The sequence below is a fragment of the Papio anubis genome, chromosome 1, assembly GCF_008728515.1.
Source record: "Papio anubis isolate 15944 chromosome 1, Panubis1.0, whole genome shotgun sequence".
Taxonomy (NCBI): domain Eukaryota; kingdom Metazoa; phylum Chordata; class Mammalia; order Primates; family Cercopithecidae; genus Papio; species Papio anubis.
Genome location: NC_044976.1, coordinates 68,343,297 through 68,363,837, shown reverse-complemented (window position 1 = coordinate 68,363,837; position 20,541 = coordinate 68,343,297). Strand labels below are relative to the sequence as shown.

At 33.3% G+C, this 20,541-nt stretch overlaps 1 protein-coding gene across 9 annotated transcripts in view; it reads right to left on the bottom strand.

Moving 5' to 3' along the window:
* LRRC7 (leucine rich repeat containing 7) overlaps positions 1-20,541 on the bottom strand; it is a 553,086-nt gene that overhangs the window by 90,152 nt on the left and 442,393 nt on the right. For 6 of the 9 annotated variants that reach the window (XM_017962453.3, XM_017962449.2, XM_021942826.2 and 3 more), the window contains 7 exons: positions 20,294-20,363; positions 17,992-18,091; positions 15,655-15,779; positions 13,400-13,648; positions 8,396-8,596; positions 554-665; positions 162-342 (listed from right to left, as the gene is read on the bottom strand). In XM_017962453.3, the coding sequence (XP_017817942.1) occupies positions 162-342; positions 554-665; positions 8,396-8,596; positions 13,400-13,648; positions 15,655-15,779; positions 17,992-18,091; positions 20,294-20,363 (1,038 nt within the window). The other 3 variants (XM_021942841.2, XM_031669733.1, XM_031669734.1) reach the window with 3 other exon arrangements.

Below are 20,541 nucleotides of genomic sequence, written 5' to 3'. Positions count from 1 at the left end.
GTTCTTGGCAGTCCCAGGTGAACAACATTTGCTTACCTGCCCCTTCTGTCTTCTGTGCCACTTGTGTGCTGAATACAATTCCAAAATTAAGAAGATTCTATTTTTTAAAAAGTTGCTGAAAATAAACGTTTGGGAACAAAAGGAGGGAATTCTAAACACACCTGTTACCCCACAAAGAATTATGTACTGCATCTTTAGCTGTTGTCTGCAAGGACCCCACTTTAACCCGGGTATTAGAGGATCCTGAGGAAGCCTGGGAAGGCGAGTAGTCTGAGTAAGTGCCTGAGGAAACACTGTTATTCAGACAGTGAGTTTTGTCAACTTCAGACTCATCAGTTGATTCTGAAATTTAAAGGGGAAAATGTTATAATGCTATGACACTGACAATTACACGGAAAAGCAAGTATGAAAAATGGAAACCATACCGATTAAGGTTAGAAATGCATATTTGTAAAACATTTGTATAGACTATGGTGTATCATAATTTACAACTGGCGATTCATCATGCACATGCATTTGTAGCATATTTTCCACATTGGGTTCACAATGTTACCTTTTTTGTCCTTCCCTAGCAGAACAAGTTTGGGTGGGTACAGAGGGGTCTCAGCTAATGAAGGGTGAAGTTCCCCAATCCTCATTTCATTAGCTGGATGAACAAAAGAATCCTGAGAGATATAATAATACAGGACAAGGAAAGTAAACATTTAAACAATGGTTAACCGAAGTGGCAGTATGTTTATTTGGCTCAGATTCAAAAATGTGACTCTAGAATTCAGTTCACTGTGGGGCACTGGGAGAAATAAACCATATGTATCTCTGAGGTAAGCATTAAAAATTTTTTTTCTAACGTAAGTGAGTCCATTTATTCATCCTTTTTTTTTTTGCATGTTGTTTATATGCCTGGCACTGTGCAATGAACTGTGGAGGTTCCAAAGAAAGACAAAATGTCGCTGGTACCCTGTGGGAGTTTATAATCTAGTTGGAGAGATGAGATATAAGTCATTAGAACACCAGACTGAATTATGATAAGCCATTAATGAGCAGTATGATTCACACAAATATGACATATATGCATGTAATTGTTCTAAGTGGTGAACTCTCTAAGAGTTTTAAGAGGAAACTATGTCACTGACTAATTAAGATTTTGTGTGTGTGTGCATCCCTAGCCACATTAATTCACTGTCGGGTCCTATAAATCCTGCTCTTCCCACCACTTTCCTCCTCACTTTCTACTGTACCCCAAGTGATCATCTCCTCAATTTCTCAAGTTCTATCATGTCTTCTTCCAAAGGTTCCTGGTTTTCTCACACCTAATCTAGCGTGCTAAATCTTCATTCTATACCCCTTCTTTGAGTGTAACAAGCAATATCGATACACGACTATAACTTCATAATGACAAATAAACATGTAGAAAACCCAAGAATTTTAAACTTCCACAATTCAAATTACTGTTCTCAGCTAACCAGGGAGTGTGGAGAGCATTAGGGGAAGGTAAAATACCAAATTCTCACTTTCTTCTAGATATAAAAACACCTTATCTATGCCCATAAGTAGTGAGATATATTTATGCATAGCAGCTATTGTTATGTCTTCTTTTCCCTTAAGATTAATTTTAATTCAAATAAGAATTTTTCAGCTTTTTAATTCATTAGTATCTTGTGAGTTTGGAGCACTAATGTAAAATACTTAGAAATATTTTGTTAAATCAGAGAAAAAAATATACTTGAGGACAAAAATATTGTAAATTTAAAAAGTCCTGTCTTAAAACTAATCGGTTGGTATAATGAACAGGCAGAAACTCTTACTATAAATTTTATATATTGCCAAGGACCCCCATAGTGAGACATGCTCAGGTCTTTGGTTATTGCAGAGAAGCACGTCCATTTCTTTAACTTTTGGTTTAAGTTCTATCTTTTGGGATTCTTTTGGGTTAGGTTTGTATGGAAATATTTGCCTGAAAAACCTGGTTATATCTGATACTTTTTAATTTTTTAAATAGAATATTTCAATAAAAGAAAATGGCAAGATCATTTAGTCCAACACTTTTGTTTTCTAGAGGCGGGTTCTGAGACTCGGCTTAGGCCTAGGGCACACAGATCCAGCACTGCAGCAGAATTCTCTTGGGCTCCATTCCAGTGATCTTTCCTTACCTTGTGCTGCCTCCTGGTGAGCTCAGCTGTGAGCACACAAGGAACTTAAAATGAGGTATCAAATTGCAAAGAGGAACAGGAAAAGGAGTAGAATGGAAAATTCAGTAGTTGAAGAGGCTATATTTGCTACTCAAAAGTGTTTTATGTGATACTGTGTATGCCATATTGCCTATCCTAAGAAGAGTTCATTTTTCACATGGGCTTCACAGAACAAAGATAACTACCCAACAAAAGAAATTGATCACTGACTTTGTTTTTTATAAATTCTTTTATAGAGGCCATATTTTCTTTATTTTGATTGATTTTAAAAATTATTTCAGAGGGTACATATTCTTCATTTTGATTGATTTTGAAAGTTAGTTCAAAGATTTAGCATAAGAAATGTATGACAAAGTTTCAAGGTGACAGAATGGAGGATAAAAGCCTTTATATACTTTGGAGAAATTTATAAGAAGATATGAGTTTGAGAAAGAGTACCATGAAAGGCATAAAATATGCTGACTTGCCAAAAAATTTGTTACAAGGTGTCATATTTTCATCCTATTTCTATTTTTGTATTTTGTTAGTCACATTGGGCAAGTCAGTGTACTTCTCTGGGCATTATCATCATTAAAATAAAGGTAATCAGTAACAGGAATTAGTGCCAATTCCTGTCTAGTACTAACAATCTATGAATCTAAAGGTAAGTTATTTGTTGAAATAATAATCTAAAAATATTCCTATGATACCTAATTACAAGAATGGGAATTTCGTTTTATTCAAAAGAAAAACAAAAATAGAATAGAAACACAAAAAAGCAAACCAAATAGTTGTACAAGTACAGAATGTTAAAATAACTATGGGTTTTGCTTTTTTTCCCCTTATGTTCTACACATTCAGTACTCAGGTCATCTTGTTTGTATTGATTAGACTTTCAAACTTGTATACCAAAATTATGACTGGAACTCTGCATGGTAGCTCTGGTTTGACTCAGGTTCAAGCTTCTGATCCTGTTCAAGAATTTCTATTGGGAATCAAAAACAGCCTTAATGACCAGGAAGAGAGGATGATTATCAGCTAATTATGAACTTGTATTTCTTCTTAGAAGGACATTATTGAAACAAGAATGATGAATTTGCAGTGATCCGAGTAGATTCTCTTACCCTTATGAACAAAGTGATGATGATGATGATGACAATGATGATAATGGCCATAAATTACATGGCACTAATTACATCTGCTGTGGTGCTACTATGCTAAACACTCTATTATCCTTGTTAATTATTTAAAAGACAACCTTATTTTTTTATCATTATGTGGCATTCAAATTATTTATTATCATCTTTTTTTTTTTGTTCTGCAGATAAGGAAATGAAGGCTCAGTGAGGTAAAATCATAATTCTAAGTCACAAACCTAATAAGTGGTAGAGCCAGGATTTGAACTGAGATCTGTGCTACTCAAAGATCTATGTGATACTGTGTATGCAGTATTGTCTATCCTAAGAACAGCTCATTTCTCACATGGGTTTCACAAAATAAAGTTAACTATCCAACAAAGGAAACAAATCACTAATTTTGTTTCTATAATTTCTTTTATAGAGGCTAGAGGAATAGAGTTCCTTTTGGAAAAGTGGGCAAAGTTTTGGGGACTGCTTCCATGGGCAATGACAGAGGAAGTTTTTGGTAGAAAATAGAATTTAGTGGGGATTCCATTGCAAGTAGATTGAACCATATTTTCTTTCTGGTGAGGAGACAGAAGTGGGAGAGAAAGAAAAGGTAAAATGTCCTTTTTCACACAATTGCCCTTCCACTGTTCAAACTACATCTTGGCTGCTACTGCCATAAAGAAAAGAAGCCTCAGGAAGAAGTCAAAGGAAAGCAAGCAAGCTTATTTCTGAGCTTTTGAGAGTCTAGGCCTAGCATGAATAAAAGTAATTTAAGGAAAATTTTGAGGGTAATTGACAATTCTCTGTTACTGGAAGAAAGATGTTCCTCTATAGAAAAAAATTGGGCTGAGTCTCCTAACAAAGAGAAAAATGGAGAACATTTTTGGATGGTGAACATGTATCTTGGTAGTTACTTGCAGAAGGATTAAAGGAGGATGAGAAAGGAATTGGCATATAATTCTCTTGAGAAAGAAGAGAGAATGATTTACTGTAGGCTTCTTCTGTGTCAATAACTGTGCTTGGAGCTGTATACAAATAGCTGTTATATTTTCTGTTTTGTGTTTTTTTTAAGATAAAGAAACCAAGGATCGAAAAGGTTTTAGGAACTTGTTAAGGTCACAAGGTGGAGCCAAGATTTCAATTCATGTGTGCTAGATTTAAAAGCCCTACCCCTTGATTCTTAAACTGTACTCTGAGGCACCCATGGGTGTTGCTGCAATTAACAGGGACACTGTGAGTTATATTAAATGTTTGAGGGAAACAAAGCAATACTTGACATTAGACAGACACTGTGCAAATGGCTAGCTTGAGATAGCTCTCAGTTACAACATTAGATTGCACATTCCTTTTGATGAAAATTCTTGGCCAGGCATGCTGGCTCATGCCTGTAATCCCAGCACTTTGGGAGGCCAAGATGGGTGGATTATGATGTCAGGAGATCGAGATCATCCTGGCCAACACGGTGAAACCCCGTCTCTACTAAAAATACAAAAATTAGCTGGCTGTGCTGGCACGTGCCTGTAATCCCAGCTACTCAGGAGGCTGAGGCAGGAGAATCGTTAGAACCAGGGAGTTGGAGGTTGCAGTGAGCTGAGATCACACCACTGCACTCCAGCCTGGCAACAGAGCGAGACTCCATCCCAAAAAAATAAAAAACAAAAAACAAAAACAAAAAACCAAAATCCTTGTGAGGCTGGGTTTTTGGTGGTTGCTGTGATCAAAAACCAAGTGGCACTTGAAAATCAATGAGAAACAGAAATTAAAATTGTGGTGTCTACTATGATTCCTAGCTGTGAGAAGATAGGTGGTGTTTAACAGGTACATGTATGCCATTAATATTTTGGCTTTGATTTGGTAAGAATAAGGTAAACATTTTCTCTTTCAATTTACTTGCATTGATTTTTTCAAATGACCACAAAGTAGGGCATAAATATTTACTAAGCTGTTTGGGAATAACAACTTAAATGAAACTCCTAGGTATTTATTTTTGTCTAGGATCACCATAACATCACTGAGACGCTGTGGGCATTTATATACCAAGAGTGTATTGAACACACAGGTGAAGAAGTGTGGATAGGTATCAATTAATTAAATTATTAATTCAAAAAAACCTCAGAACTTCTCCTTGATTTCAATGAATATCTAATTGAATGGAGAGACAGACATGTTACCAGAGTCATTATACTAGACTATATCAATCATTCATTTATTCAACAAATATTTATTTTGCTCCTACTCTATCCTAGGCACTGTGCTAGACTCAGGCAATAAAAGGACGGGCAAGAAAGAAAGCATCCCTGCCTTCATGAAACTCACAGTCTGAAGTCAATAAACAAAGTAATCATAACTGTTCATCATATTTAATGTGATAATGTGACGTGACAGAGAATATCAGAGCGTCTAACTGATCAGGGTGACCAGGGAAGGCCTTCCTGCTGAGGTGACCTTTAAGCTGAAACTTGAAGGATGAGGAAGTGCTAGCCATATAAAGAGATCTGGGGAAAAGGCAAATGCAAACTGTACAAGGCATTATAAAGGAAAATCTCCCTGTCCTCCTTCTTCTTATGGCTCTGCCAGCCCTGTTCTTTGTCTGGCATAATGTATGTTAAAACTACTGGCATATAGTTGGCAAAATGAAAGTGAGCAATAAATATTTACCTTTCCTTTTTCCCCTTAGTTGCATTTGTAATCTTTCTACCTTATTTAATTTTTCTGTTTTCCACTTCTGGTCCTGCCTACCTTTATTCTTCTCTGGGGGGTTTTGTATATTTAATCACATGAATAAATATATCATGCAGTGTATAATACCCTCTTCCATATCCTTGGCAGTGTGAACTAATAACAATGACCCAAAAAATGGCATACAAGTGCAAAACATAAATATTTAGTATGCACTGATCAGCTAAATGCTTGATTATATGCATTTATTAAATCTGGACATTGAAAAATAGAGTGTGAACCTTTACTTTGGCTGCAGTTATTTTGAGACAGGAGGATAATACAGAAAGCAACAGTTTCTCCTTGCTCTAGGATGGTTAAAAGTTAGAGAGAGAAGATCTAGAATCTCAATTTTAGATAAAGTATTGAAATTGCCAGTGAAATTTCTGTTCAAGAGGAAAAGACTAGTAGAAGAAAGCTAAGAAAGGGGTGGTGCAAATCACACAGACAAATTTAAAGCCGAAAGTTGAGCTTTAATCTTAGCCTGAGCAATAAGGAGTCACTGTAGTGTTTTTAAGTAGGGCAAAGAAATGATTAGAATTCTGTTTTAGGAAAACCATTGACAAGGCAATGAGGAGGCTGGGGACAAGGGAAGCCAAAAAAACAGGTATTTTTTATAGTAATGCAGGACAGAATTGAGGGCCTGAAGAGGTAGAAATGACACACTTAGGTGAGAATGCACAGGCTTTGGTAATTATTTGGAAGACACAGGAAGTGGAGAGAAAGAAGGAAGAAGAAATAAGGACATCTCTCAAATTTCTAGCTTGAGTGAAATGGAAGATAATGGTGCCAGTGAGATCAAGATCAGGAACACGAAAGCAAAAGCAAGTTTACAAAGGAAACATTAAATCTAATTTTAGATTGGTTATGCTTGACCTGATTCTGGGACAGTTTTAAGATTTATTATTAAATTCATGACCAAAGCCTCATCTATCCCATCCCTGCATGAAGACATTTTAGACTCTTATTTTATAGTAAAATTATCCAGTTTATAGATTTTCATGACCACCAGTTATTTTGATGTCAAACTGTGATTACAGGATATTTAAATATAAAATGTATATGTATGTATTTAATGTGTATCTGCTAAATGTTGGTTTCCTTTCCCTTTATATTGCAGCAATATCTTTGAGATAAAAGAACAGTCTGTTGCTTTACTATAATATGTGCATAATATTTTAGAAGGGAAAAAGTATAGTGATACTGATTTTATAAGCAAAAAACAATGAAAATGAATGTTAACATTTTTTTCCCTTAGAAATCTAGGTGTATTCCCCTCCTCTAGGGTAGGTTGGTACCTCTGCTGGCAGATATGCACACTATGCTTATTTTTGCTCAAGCTCTTCCCTTTGCTTGGAATGCCCTCCTCCCTTTTCCTCTCTAACAGAATCACCCTACCTTTAATACACAGTCTAAACTAAACTTAGAGCATTATATTTGCCATCACTCAACTAACCATGGGATCATATTTTAAATAATATGCTCTTTAATTGTTTCATGTGTCTTAAGTGTATCTGAGTCGGCTTTAAATTATTGGGGGATTACAGACACATTTTATATTTCTTTTTTCTCTCTCACAGTGTTTGGCACAGTGTTACATATGCAGTTGGTGTTTAATAAATGCAACAAAATGATGCTCTGAAATGCAGATTTGTAAAAGAGTTTTGCCAATCTAGATTTTGGAGAAGTAGTTATGCGAACTTACAGATGTACTCAGATCAATTATGTTTCTAATGAAGATAAAAATATGATAACCAAATTAGCTGAAGAGGTGATGAAATAGTAGAGGTGGCGTTAGTGTAGTTGAATTCTTTTCAGACCACAAAATCAATAAGGATGGATTTCTAACTCATTCTAAAATATAGGAATTAAACTTCACATGACTAGATTCCATAAATCTAAATTTCAAAGTTATATCCTTCTTTTATTGTTAATCAGTGTTTCCTAGAAAAGTTGTAAGCCAAAGATAAAAACATTTTAAAAATTGTGCTCTAGATCTAATTAGGAATTTTATGAGATTTGCATAATAGAAAATCTTGGATTAGTCTTTCTTAATGATTAATACAATAAAAGTTTGGGGTAGCCAAAATAATGTCACTAATATGATATAATGCACTCACTGGCCAGGCCTTGCTGGGTGATGAACTTATTCATTCTGTGTGTATTGGAACTTTTGGAGCTATGTTAATGATTTTTGGCCATGAGGGTATCATTTTTCTATGATTGATTAAATGCAACCCTCATAGTTTGAAAAAGTAGAGAGATCATTTATATTTTAGGGGAAAAATGCACTTATCAAGGAAGATCTATTCAGTTAAAAAACATATTTAAAATTCCAAAAAATCCAAACCACACTGGCAATTACCAATAACCTTCAAGTACCTCCACTGTAATCTCCTTTGGGGCTACCGGCCACTTGTGTTCATATTTTTCTTTCACAGTTTGCTCCGTGTTAGCAGTTGGATTTGAATTCTCAACACGCACTCCATGGCTTGGCTTACCCACCAAATTTTGAACAGATTTTACCATATTCTTTAAATCCTCTGGGTAAGGAGTTGGATATCGTTTTAGGTTTATTTCAACCTAGAAGTTTACAAAAAGAAATTTAACATAAAAATAACTTCAGCAAGCATGTTCACAAAACTACCCCATTTTATATTCAGTAGTATAATCAAATGCAATACAGTGAGTGTTGAGCTGGCTGAGAAACTGTTATAGAGTAGGATGCATAGCGTTTTCATATTTAGCCTTGTGGGACTTCCCACCCCTTCCCATTCTTCTGGATTATAAACTAATTTTGAATCATATTCTGTCTTTAGACCTACCCTATAGATGGCTGAAATAGCAGTAGGTCAAAACACTTAAGTGATTGGTAATTTGAAAAATTTAATCACGTTATACCAGCTGCTTTCTTACTTTAGACACTGTTCTCTTCCTTATTTTAATATTTGTAAGTAATTATGTTGATATTAAGAGTATCTTTTGAGTATCAATGCAGGTGATGGGAGGAGACCCAACAAGCTTTACAAGTAGAGTTGCATATTAAAAAATGGGGAGTTGACAATATCTGCTGCCCAAATATGCATTAGCCTTTGTTAAACAGTTGGTATGTTATATCAAAAGGTAGACTAGCTAATTCTCATTAATCCCTAAGGGAAAAAAATGCTTCAGGGTAGTTTTTATATTTACTTTTTACCCTAAGAAAGTGACATGCTTCTTGAGTAATATCTTATAATGAAGAGAAATTAAAAATTGGGACCACTTTCTAACATATTTTAGGGACATGTGTAAATTTTGGCTTTTATCGATCCAGCTACTTATTTCCATTCTTGAATTCATTTTAGGGTATCAATCTAACTTTTGGGAACACATGTTAATGACTATTCTTAGCATTAAATTTAGAGGTAGAAAATATGAGACATTCCATATAGAATATTTCATCATCAGGGTACTTGTTATAACATATTTAAAATAGAATAAGTACAAGTTGTGCATGATAATTTGCTAATTAAAAGGGACTGAGAAAAAAAGGATTTACTTGGCCTGGCTTGTTCCAACAATCATGTTTTGCATCTGAGTAGAATCAACTTTACAAAATGAAATGATTTATGTGATTGTGGTAGGTATGTATCTGTGGAAAGTGTGTGTGGGGGTGAGAGGGTAAGAGAAGAGAAGGCGAAAGAGAAGCAGTGAAAGGAAGAGGAAGAGTGGAAAAGGGAGAGAAAAAAAGAGTGAGGGGCACATACGCACCCACCCCCACACACCCATGTAATTCATGGGATGTAAGTAACTATGATGGTGATATAGATCTGAAAATTATGAATATGAATTCAAACACTTTTGCCCATCTGCAGTTTTAGCAAATCCACCAACTGTGTTATTCTTCTCAATATTTTGTCTTCCTTGTGGCTCATTTTTCTCATCAAATACTGGAATTGGACTTCACTAGATGACTTCTAACATTCCTTTTAATATTAAAGATATAAAATTATATTCCAGTAAATATTTGGAAAACAAATGAAAAACCAGATAATTTTGTTAATGTAAGTGCTATTTAAATGTAGTTTAATCTCTTTAAACTCTCAAATAAATAAGGATGACATTGATAATATATAGAAATATAGCTACAAAAATATAACCCAAAACAAAGTTAGAATTGACAGAAAAAAAAAATGTAAGTTGTTAGATTGTAATATAAATAAATCCCAGGGTACTTAATTTGTAATGTATTCTTAAATAAACATAAAAGGAATGATATGACTACTAGACAAAGTCCATTGGGATACATGCATTCTTAGATCTGTTGTTTAAATTGGTATTAGAAATGTTAATCACAAATTAAGTATACTTTAAAAATTATATCATTGAACTTGTTTAAAAGTACTTGACATCAAAGTGCTAGAAGTAAAAAAAAAATTACATTAAAAATGTAAGTTGTAGAATGCTATGACTATCATGCCAATTAAGAATATTTTATTTTTTAATAACCAGCTGTCTGTGAATAAAAAATAAGCTAAAGTAGGGCATTAAATTAAAATTCTATGCAACTTAAAAAACCCCTAACACTAAAACTACACTTATAAATTGAATGGAAGGCAAAAGAAATGTGAAGTGTTCTTCCTTAATTGAATTAAATACTTCATTGAATAATGTAATGTATTTTTTGTTAGATGCTATGTCCCATCTGACACAATTAGATCACTATTTGACATGGTACTAATATTTTCTGGTTATTTTATAAGCAAGTACATGTGATATTTTGGTCACATCACCAGAAGATGTTTGAATATTTTATTCTTGTGACAACAATTACATCTAGAAATAGATTTACTATGCATTAACACAGCTTAAGCTACACACCTCTTCCAAAGTCTTGTGAGGGGTCTTATTATTTACAGAGTCATTTTATATTCTTTTCCTGAAAGAGGATCCCCCTTAAATTGAGGAAGTTCCAGGTCTTATAAAGCTTGGATTTGTTTCACCTAAAAAGTAAGCTCCTTGCTTCTCACTTACTAGCCTACTAGCAGAATTGACTGGCCTTGGAGTCAGAAGATTTAAATTTAAGTCACAGATTTATTCCCAACTAGCTATCATCCACTAATCTTTCTGTTGTTTCTACTCATGTAAAATGGAAATGATAATGTATTTCCTACACATTTGAGTTAATCTGGAGCTAAAATGTGAAAAATGTGAAAGTTCTTGGAAAATCTGTAAGTTCTATGAGGAGATGAGATACTATTTCTAAGGTCACATTTTACTTAATATATTTTAAAAATCTGGATTCCTTTTGGTGATTTTGACTCTACTCTGTATATGTCTAAACATAATATCTGTAACTGTCTGGATCTTTTTTTCAATTATATGTAGCAACAGTTATTTAATTCAGTATCTCCCATGTTCCAGTCACCATGATAAATGTTTTATAGGGATATTTAATTTATTATTAATTATTTACATAAACATTATTATAAATTCTACAGGTTTAAATATAAATTAATATTTATACACTAAATAATAAATGATTAATTATTAAAAATTATATAATTAATCATTATATAAAATCTCACTTAAGTTTCACAACCCATTGCAGCAGCTGTTGCCACTTTACAGAAAAAAAGTGTAGCTCAGACCATGTAAGTAACTTGCCTAAGATTACATGGCTAGTAGATGCAATATGCAAACTTAGGTCTTTTGACTCCAATGCTTATGGTAGCTCAGAGTATGGGTGCAGCACATATTTGTACAATATTGTGGAAGAAATACTGTAAGTTTAAAATGTGAATTTCTCTGAGTTAAATGGCAAAATAATTTCTATTTTTTAAATAAAGCTAAGTAACACAATATTTTATAATTTTTAAAGATAAAACTATATTTTATCATTGTATTATGTTTGGAAGCTCTACGCAAGCAAATTTTATGCCCATTTATAGATTGCTTTGCTTTATTTTTCAGTGGATATATGCAGTGCATCAGAAGTGAATATGATCATAAACCCAGTTATACTAATAGTTAAGTAATACCCAAATACAAGAGCAATTTTTCTATATATCTAAATATATAGACTGTAAATGTTTTCTTATTCCAATATGAGATAAAATATATAAATTCATTTATTATACACAAAGGTAGGAAAATCAATTATATTCTCGCAAAAGTGTGTTGTGTTGATCACTCACTATAAAGTATTTGCTCAGTTCACATATACATTTGATTAAAATGCAAGATTTTTACTAAAATATTACTTTAATTTTGAAGAACAGACATGTTTCACAGCATTCTTTGTATCTTAGATGTAAATAAAGTGCAGTAAATGCAAATAGCAGCTGCAAGATGTTGGAGACCCCCAAAAATTTAGCAATAAAGAATCACTTAAGGTTAATAGCTAGGGCATTTAGGGCATTTAGAAATGATATCTTGAATTCACACAGAACTGTTTTTTTATATATTATATTATATTACGTAATATAATATATTATATTTCACATCATGATCAAATTCTAATTTGATTTGATTGCAAATTCCAGTAAGAGAAATATTAGTTAATACTTTGATCATTGATAGTTAAATATTATATTACTTTGAGAATTAGTTGGAATGATGTACAAAGAAAAGAAACTTATAGCAGTTTTAGTTAGGAAAATGCATTCTCAGCTTGCCTTATATTATAGCAAAAATATAAGACAATGGATAAGTATCTAGTCCATTACATGTGGATAGTAAAGTTTACAAGACATGCAGTGTTCTTTCATATTCCAGTAAAACATGTTTTCCCCCCCATTAACCTCTTAAAACACCCAACCACAAAGATAAGGAAGCCCTACTTGCCACAACTCCGAATTCAATCTTCTCTTACAGGAATTCATATGATCTGTGTCTTCAAATTAAAGGAAATTGATGCTTTTCAACAGATTGTCTATCTTTGTGCTTAAAGGCCACTCTCAGCAAATCTCAATTTAATCTGATGCTATTTTAAGAATTAAGTTTTAGCTATTTAATCTCCCCCAGAATTCACATTATAAAAAATGTGCATATATGTGGAGGGGACAATTTAGAATGCATCAATAGTGTCATCAACATTCTGCCCAACTATTGGTATTCCCACACTTTAAATTAAAGAAAAAAAAAGTACTCAACTCAAAAACCATGCCAGATATCCCACCAATAGGCACCTCACATTGATTTTCCCTCCCCTCTGGCTCAGTCCTCCCCACCCCATTGCCAATGTCAATAAACAAAATGTTAAATTGAGATAAAACACTGGCAATTTGAAGGTTTCTATGTGATCAACATTTCTTACCCCAAATCATGCAGAACATACCCCATAAACCACTGTTCCAAGGTTGCCTCTACATGGGAGATTCTCCTACCCCAGACACCTAGGCCTACCTGTCTGCCACTTAGAGAGGGAAGAGTGGTGGATTGTGCTGCAACTGGCAATGGAGTACACATGCTCCTGTCCTGCTGGAGGCCAGTTATACAACCCCATGCCAGCTGTGGGTCATTCTGGGGGACGGGCATATCTTGGATCTGCTGATCACACCTGGCCCATGGTGTGCAGCAATCGCCAGACAGTCTGGCAGGTTGGAGAGTAATCCCACGCTGGCCCCTTTCCCAGGGGGCTTGGCAGGAGAGATCCTGTGGGAGAAGGAATCTCCATTTTCTGGGAGAAAGAGGAGCACTGTAGCAATACTTTCACTTTATCATTTTTCTAGTCTCTTTTTCTTTCACTCTGAGTTATGCATTTAAAACAATGATCATAAAATTAGTTTTCAATCCACATATAAAACAGTACTAATTTTATATGATGCTAAAGGGTCACAATTTCTTCACACAATGCAGCATTCATACTACACTATACAGACTATAAGTAGGGCATTATACTCTAGTCCATTTGAAAGTGGAAAGCATAGGTCAATGATTCCTTTTTAAATTTCATGTAAATTAAAGGTAAAATGGTGCTGAATTTAATGTACATGTAATGAACCAGAAAAGTGTGATTAATTCAGTGTAAGATTACAATATATTCTATTCATCATACTTCCATGATGATTTATTTAGAAGTTTGTTTGTGCTCTAATTTGTCCAATAGCCAATGGCATTGGAAATATTCAAATTAATCAAAACTGAATAGTTTGAGATTTTGAAACACACACTGTTTCATTAATACATAAATAAACCAAATGTAAATAAACACAGAGTAAAAACACTCTAAAGTATAATGAACCTACTCTGATTATAAACAAACTTGAACACATAACACACAAACAGGGCTTCTAAATAACCATAAGCATTTACTATATTTTAAGTTTTCATTGACACATATACCAGAGTATATTAAATGCACTTTCTTCTTGCATTCTTTGAATATAGAATTTCAGGAAGAAGCATGTAATTTTTGGTAATTCAATGAAATATAAAGATGAATCAGAAGTCTGGTATAGAATGCATCATCCATTGGTTCTGGATTTAACATAAGAAATCCGTAAAAGAACTGAAATGTTCTGAAGGTTTGTTTTCAGTTTAGCATTATTTTTTCCAGGAATTCACAAGTTCAAAAAGATGTCTCTTTGGCTGTTAGACAGTACTAATCAACTATCCAGAGACATTTTTTTAAACCCAAATCTTTAACAAAATTGTTATTTTGGATTTGGGAATCCATTTTGGGTTCTCCGTAACGATATTAGTAGGCCTTGCCAGTAAGTGCTCATGTGCTGATTTAAGAAATAAAGTTTAGAAAATGTGGAAAGGAGAGGACAGAGACAAACATAACGCACAATCTAGCTTTATTAATAGAACATATATGCAATTATAAAGGTAATTAGTCACTAAGAGTGAGAGCTGTTAGTAGCCATGATAGAAAAAGTACACATACAATGTTATAAAAAGTAAATGAGAGATTCAAGATGCTGCCATGACAATGTGAAAATGTGATGCTGATAAAATCTAAATCAATTCTGATGATAATTAAAATTTTAAGTAATGGAGAAATACAGATTTTAAAATTCAATCTTGTTACTTGACTTAGTAGTCCCTATAAAAGACCTTTTAAAATATACTTTGAGGTGAAAAAAAAATTGAAGTTATGTTCCCTAAGGAACATCGCCTGCCATTAGGCACTAATCTTCCTTAAAATTTGTCCTCACATTTAAGGAAACTCATAAATTCTTCTTGAATAGCCCAAGGACACAGAACCTTTCAGAGATTTTAATGCCAATGCAATATATTAATCTGTTGGCCCTTCCAGAAATGTTTATTTTGGCCTCATTCAGTCTGCATGATGCTTTGCTCAGTGATTAAAAAAAAAATCATTGTAGTGTGTAGTGTGTCAACAATGAAATAAGGTTCTTAGATGAAGTCGATCATACAGATTTTTTTTTCTACTTTCTCTCAGCTTGAATCTCTCTCATGCAGTTATTCTGTTGGATGAGGTGGCATTTCAAATTTGCTCACTCAGATTTGGGACATTAGTCTCATTCTGAAGCACACCAATGCTTCCAGAACTACCAGCATGCTGTAATGAAAGGTACCTCCATGAGACTTGAAGAGGTGTCTGACTTTGTCCCAAAATCTATCTGAATAAGAACCATGGGCAAACAAAAAGATAAGGAGAAGAAAGAGGAAACAAAAGCTAAAAGGTTCACCTTAACTTTCCCGGCATTTTCATCATCTTCTTTTTTGTCTTCAAATTCAAAGGCAACAGTCATGCGTTGTTGTCTCTGCTCTTCCCACAGTGTAGGGTTAAAGCTGTCACTGTCTGACTGGAAATCTACAGTTAGATTCCAAAGTATTATTGCTTTTTTAAAAAACAATTTTATACAAAGTATTTAATACAGTATGCAAAAATGGTGATAGATACTACAAACAAGTACAAAAATAAAGAAGAAAGAAACAAAGAAAAAAAGAAAGACAAAGAAGGACAGAGAAACAAAACAATAAAATTCCCTTGATATTTATTACATGGCCTTTTGTAATCTTAACTCAAATTCAGTACTCCTAAAATACTCAGGATTGGGAAATTTTCTAGTGTAGGAAATGGGCTCCCCATAGGACAATATAATAATATACAGAGTTGGAGCGAGCATTTTAAAGCGTTATCTTTTTCAATCCTTACAACAACATAATGGTACTACTAATCTCATCCTTATTTTACTAATGAGTTTGAAGAGACTTGCTCAAAGTGTTAGGAGACTTCTCAGTGGCTAGTGCAGGATTCTGTTCCTGTCTAAATAGAATCCTTATTTGTAACTGCTAAACTCTATAAAAATTTCTTTTATAAAAGTTACCACATAACATTATAACATTTACTTTGCAATAAGGTATCTAAGATTGCAACCTTTTCCTTTTATTGTGGGGTCAATGAGGGGAGCTTGTTTTTATGGTAGAGAATGTGGAAAATATAGTCTGTTTCAATTAGTTTAAATATGTCAAATTAACAAGGAAATGGCTTATAAATCTTTAATTTACATAAAATGTTGGTTAATGATAATATTTTCTGTGCAACATTATGGTAAAGATCACATGAAAATGCAATGGAAGTACTTAGTTAAGGCTAAATTCTTTTCCAAAGGAGGTCCTTTATCATACATGTCTTTCTTTGTTACAAGGGATTCTGAAAATTCATTTATTACACTCCTGCCTGGAAAACCAAAGGATGACTTACTTTAAATTCAAGGAAACTTTTCAATTACCAACCTTTCTTTTCTCAAAGAAAAAAGCAGAAACAAAAGCAAACTCAGCTAGGCTAATTCTTTAACACTCCACCTTACCTAACTGAATCTACGTTGGGACAAATTAGGGATTCAATCTGTGAGATCACATCTCAGAAATGACCAGTGAATATGAGATACTTTTCATTGTTTCCCCTATATTCTTTTGAAGTTAAATATTTTGATAATATAGAGCTATTAAAATGAAAACATAAGTAAAGCTGCATGAATATAACATAATCCTTACTTAAGATGTCTCTTATAAAATATATAAACATGGGGGCTTTTCTTTTATCAATTCAAAAGATTAATTTTATTGACTTATAAAAATGCATATTAAAACAATCTTTTCTTTTCCTACTTATATAGACAAAATTTAAAGAAAAATATCCTAAAAATTCCAAAATGATTCACTTACATTTGGAGGTCAAAGACCAAAGTAATTTATTATAATTATCCCTGGAAATAAAAGATACATAAACAAATGGTTTCTTTTACAAGCTGGCCTCATTCACATGGATTGGGTAGATTTAATCCATGGCTGGATTAAAATGAGTTTACTCTTCCAAGAATTATTTTTACTCTATAACTGTAGAAAATGTGCATATCAGCTTGTGTTGGTTTGGGCTAAGGAGCCTACACTAAGTTTCAAATAGCAAAGGACAAAGCTCTTTTAACCTTTTTAAATGAATAATGTGATCATAGAAGAGAAGATTTAATTATTGAAAAAGGATTTGGGGTTTGATCTGGGGTTTTGGTTAGGGGAACTCAACTTGAAAAAGAAAGAATGGTCTTATTTGCAAGTATCTATTTATGGTTAACTTAGACTATGAAATAATTTGAGTCCAGAGATCATTGGACTAGATGTTTAAATTGTGTTCATGCAATAAGTGAACACATCAACTAAACCAGTTCATTGAAACTTCCTTAGGATCTGACTGCTCTTAGCTCATTTCAGTTAGCTGGGTACCAGATTTGCTTTACTAGTCATGTGTCTTGCAATCCATAAAGAGAAATAGTTGCTCCTAAAAATCAACAATATTTTTATGTAAGATATAAAGATGAAGAGTTTTGTTTTGGAAGCTTACCTAAAATAGAGTAGAAAACAAGACTTATGCTTAAAGTATATCCCCAAATGATATTTGTGTATCATGTAATTATCTTTATAGGCTTGTCCATGTGCCAGTACTCCTGGCCAGAGATTCGAATAAAATTAGTCATTTCTATCCATAATCATTATAAGTAGAGAAGAAATTTCTACTGACAATTTACCTTCATCACCACGAGGCTGCTGGGGAAACATGTAGTTAGTCAATACTCTTTGCTTTGTTTCTGGATGGGCTTCTGTTTGTAAAGGGATAAGGGCTTTGGACTAGAAGCAAAGAACATACAACTTAGATGAATACAATTGCAAATATATAACAGTCAATAGTCTGGTCTCACCCAGATAAACATTGGGGAAAAAAAGTGAAAAAAAAGGAAATAAAATAAGAAATTACAACATGAAATAACACTATTACTGAGGAATATTTTCATATCCTAAGATTTTCATAATAAAGTTTTCTTCTTCTTTAGTATACCCTTTTACAAAACTTACCAAAACCTATTCAACTGAGCAATGTCAGATTTAATCCTGAAGAGTTCAAAATGTGTTAAATTGTTTCAACTAAGTAAGGTTTTGGTATGGTTCTATATGCCTATTCATTTTCATGGATTGTTGCCCTAGAAAGACAAATGGAATTTGCTATCAAATTTATGCTATGCAAGATCATCTATGAATTTAATTAGGTTAAAACAGCATTCATTTATTTATAAGAGATATTTTTATAGCCAAAGACAGAGTCCACTTTATAGATAAGCAACTGTACTTGTACCTAATATATATCATAATATATTGACCTCTGTGCATATTTCATTCTGTTATTAATTTGATTTCAGAAATATTCATTTTGAAGGGGTATTCTAGAACTCTTACATTCCATGTCAGAAATATATTGGAAATAATATTATCTAATATACTAAAAATCTGCTTATTTAATGATATTAATAGGAGTGAAACACAAAGGGGATTTTTGACATCAGTTTGTCTTATGAAACTGAATCATAACCACATTACATTAATGTTCTAAATAAAAGTTAAATGATGCAGTCACTGCTCTGTTCATTCTCCCATAAGAATAATAAATCATATTTTTTTCCCACAATGCAATATTGTGGAATATACTATTACATTAGCATAGTTCACATTGATTCCAGAAATTATTTATGATGATATATTGATACCTTGAAAAATCTACAGTTTATTGATAGATTTGAATTTGAATTACTAATTTTTGACTCAGTAGATGGAAGCAAATGCTGTAATTACTGTAGGAACACAAACAATATTCTTATATTTACATTTTATAATTTGTAAAGGTTATTTTAAATTTTCCACAAAAGTGTCCAATGACTGTAAGTATGAATAATTCACGTACCAGTAATGCTACTTTTATGCTCAGAAAATGACGAACTAAATCCAAGATGAATTGTTTTCATTTAGCCATTCATAGTTGAGGATAGGTGTATCAAAATTTAAGGATCACAAGAGAAAAGAGGACCAATAAACTGTATAAAAATTGTCTATCATTAGTTCTTCTGTAGGTAAATCAGAAACCTTCAATGATTTCTTGTTACTTTCCAGTTAATAAAATTATTTACTAATGCAATATTACTGATTCAATTAAAATATATGTTTTCAAGAGGATAAAAAATAATATCAAAACAATTTTATAGAAAATACTAATAGTTGCCAAAAAGATATTGCAAATTCCTTTTTTTTTTTTTTTTTCTGAGACAGAGTCTCACTCTGTCGCCCAGGCTGGAGTGCAGTGGTGTGATTTAGGCTCACTGCAACCTGTGCCCCCTGGGTTCGAGCGATTCTCCTGCCTCAGCCTCCCAAGTAGCTGAGATTACAGGCATGCACCACTGTGTCTGGCTAATTTTGTATTTTTAGTAGAGGCAGGGTTTCACCACATTGGTCAGGCTGGTCTTGAACTCCTGACCTCAAGTGATCTGTGTGCCTCAGCCTCCCAAAGTGTTGAGATTACAGCATGAGCCACTGCGCCTGGCCTGATGTTTCAAATTTCTTGAATGAAGTTTTTGAATTAAGTTGATTATAATTAAAAGGATAAGAAGAAAAAGAAACACAGAGGATAATAATTCCCTGTTGTGGGGATTGTGGTAACAATTTCTTATACTTTACCTTCAGAGATATAATTAAAGTACATCCTCTAAGGACATACATGTACCACCTAGAGGTTAAAAAGCTGTAAAAATGATCATTTTGTGTATTAGATCTCAGAGAATGAAGTAGATGTTAAATAGAAGTATTTAAGGAGGGTGGGGCTTACAGTACTGTTTTGACTTCAGCAATGTTTGAATTGCTATCTTTACAAAAATCTCTCTTTCAGGGGACAAAAACAACCTACATTTTGTAGTGGCTGTCAAAGGTATCTATGGGGAATAAATTAGTAATTCAAATTTTCAATTATAGTTCATCTTAATAAACAAATCAGGCAATAAAACCTTTTACCTGATTGTCAGAAAGCCACAAAGCTGCAAGCTCTTTAAGTTTGGTAAATGAGAATGGTAAGTTCTTCAATCTGCAAAAATACAAAAAGTCTAATAGCATGGGTAAAGATGGATAAAAGTTCATTTCTAAGAGTTATTTAACATACTCTAACTTGTTGGTTTCATTCTTTTCTCGAATCCGTTTTCCACTGAGCAGCCTGAACAATATTTTAAAAAATGAAAATATCCTATTTACAACCCTTCAAATAC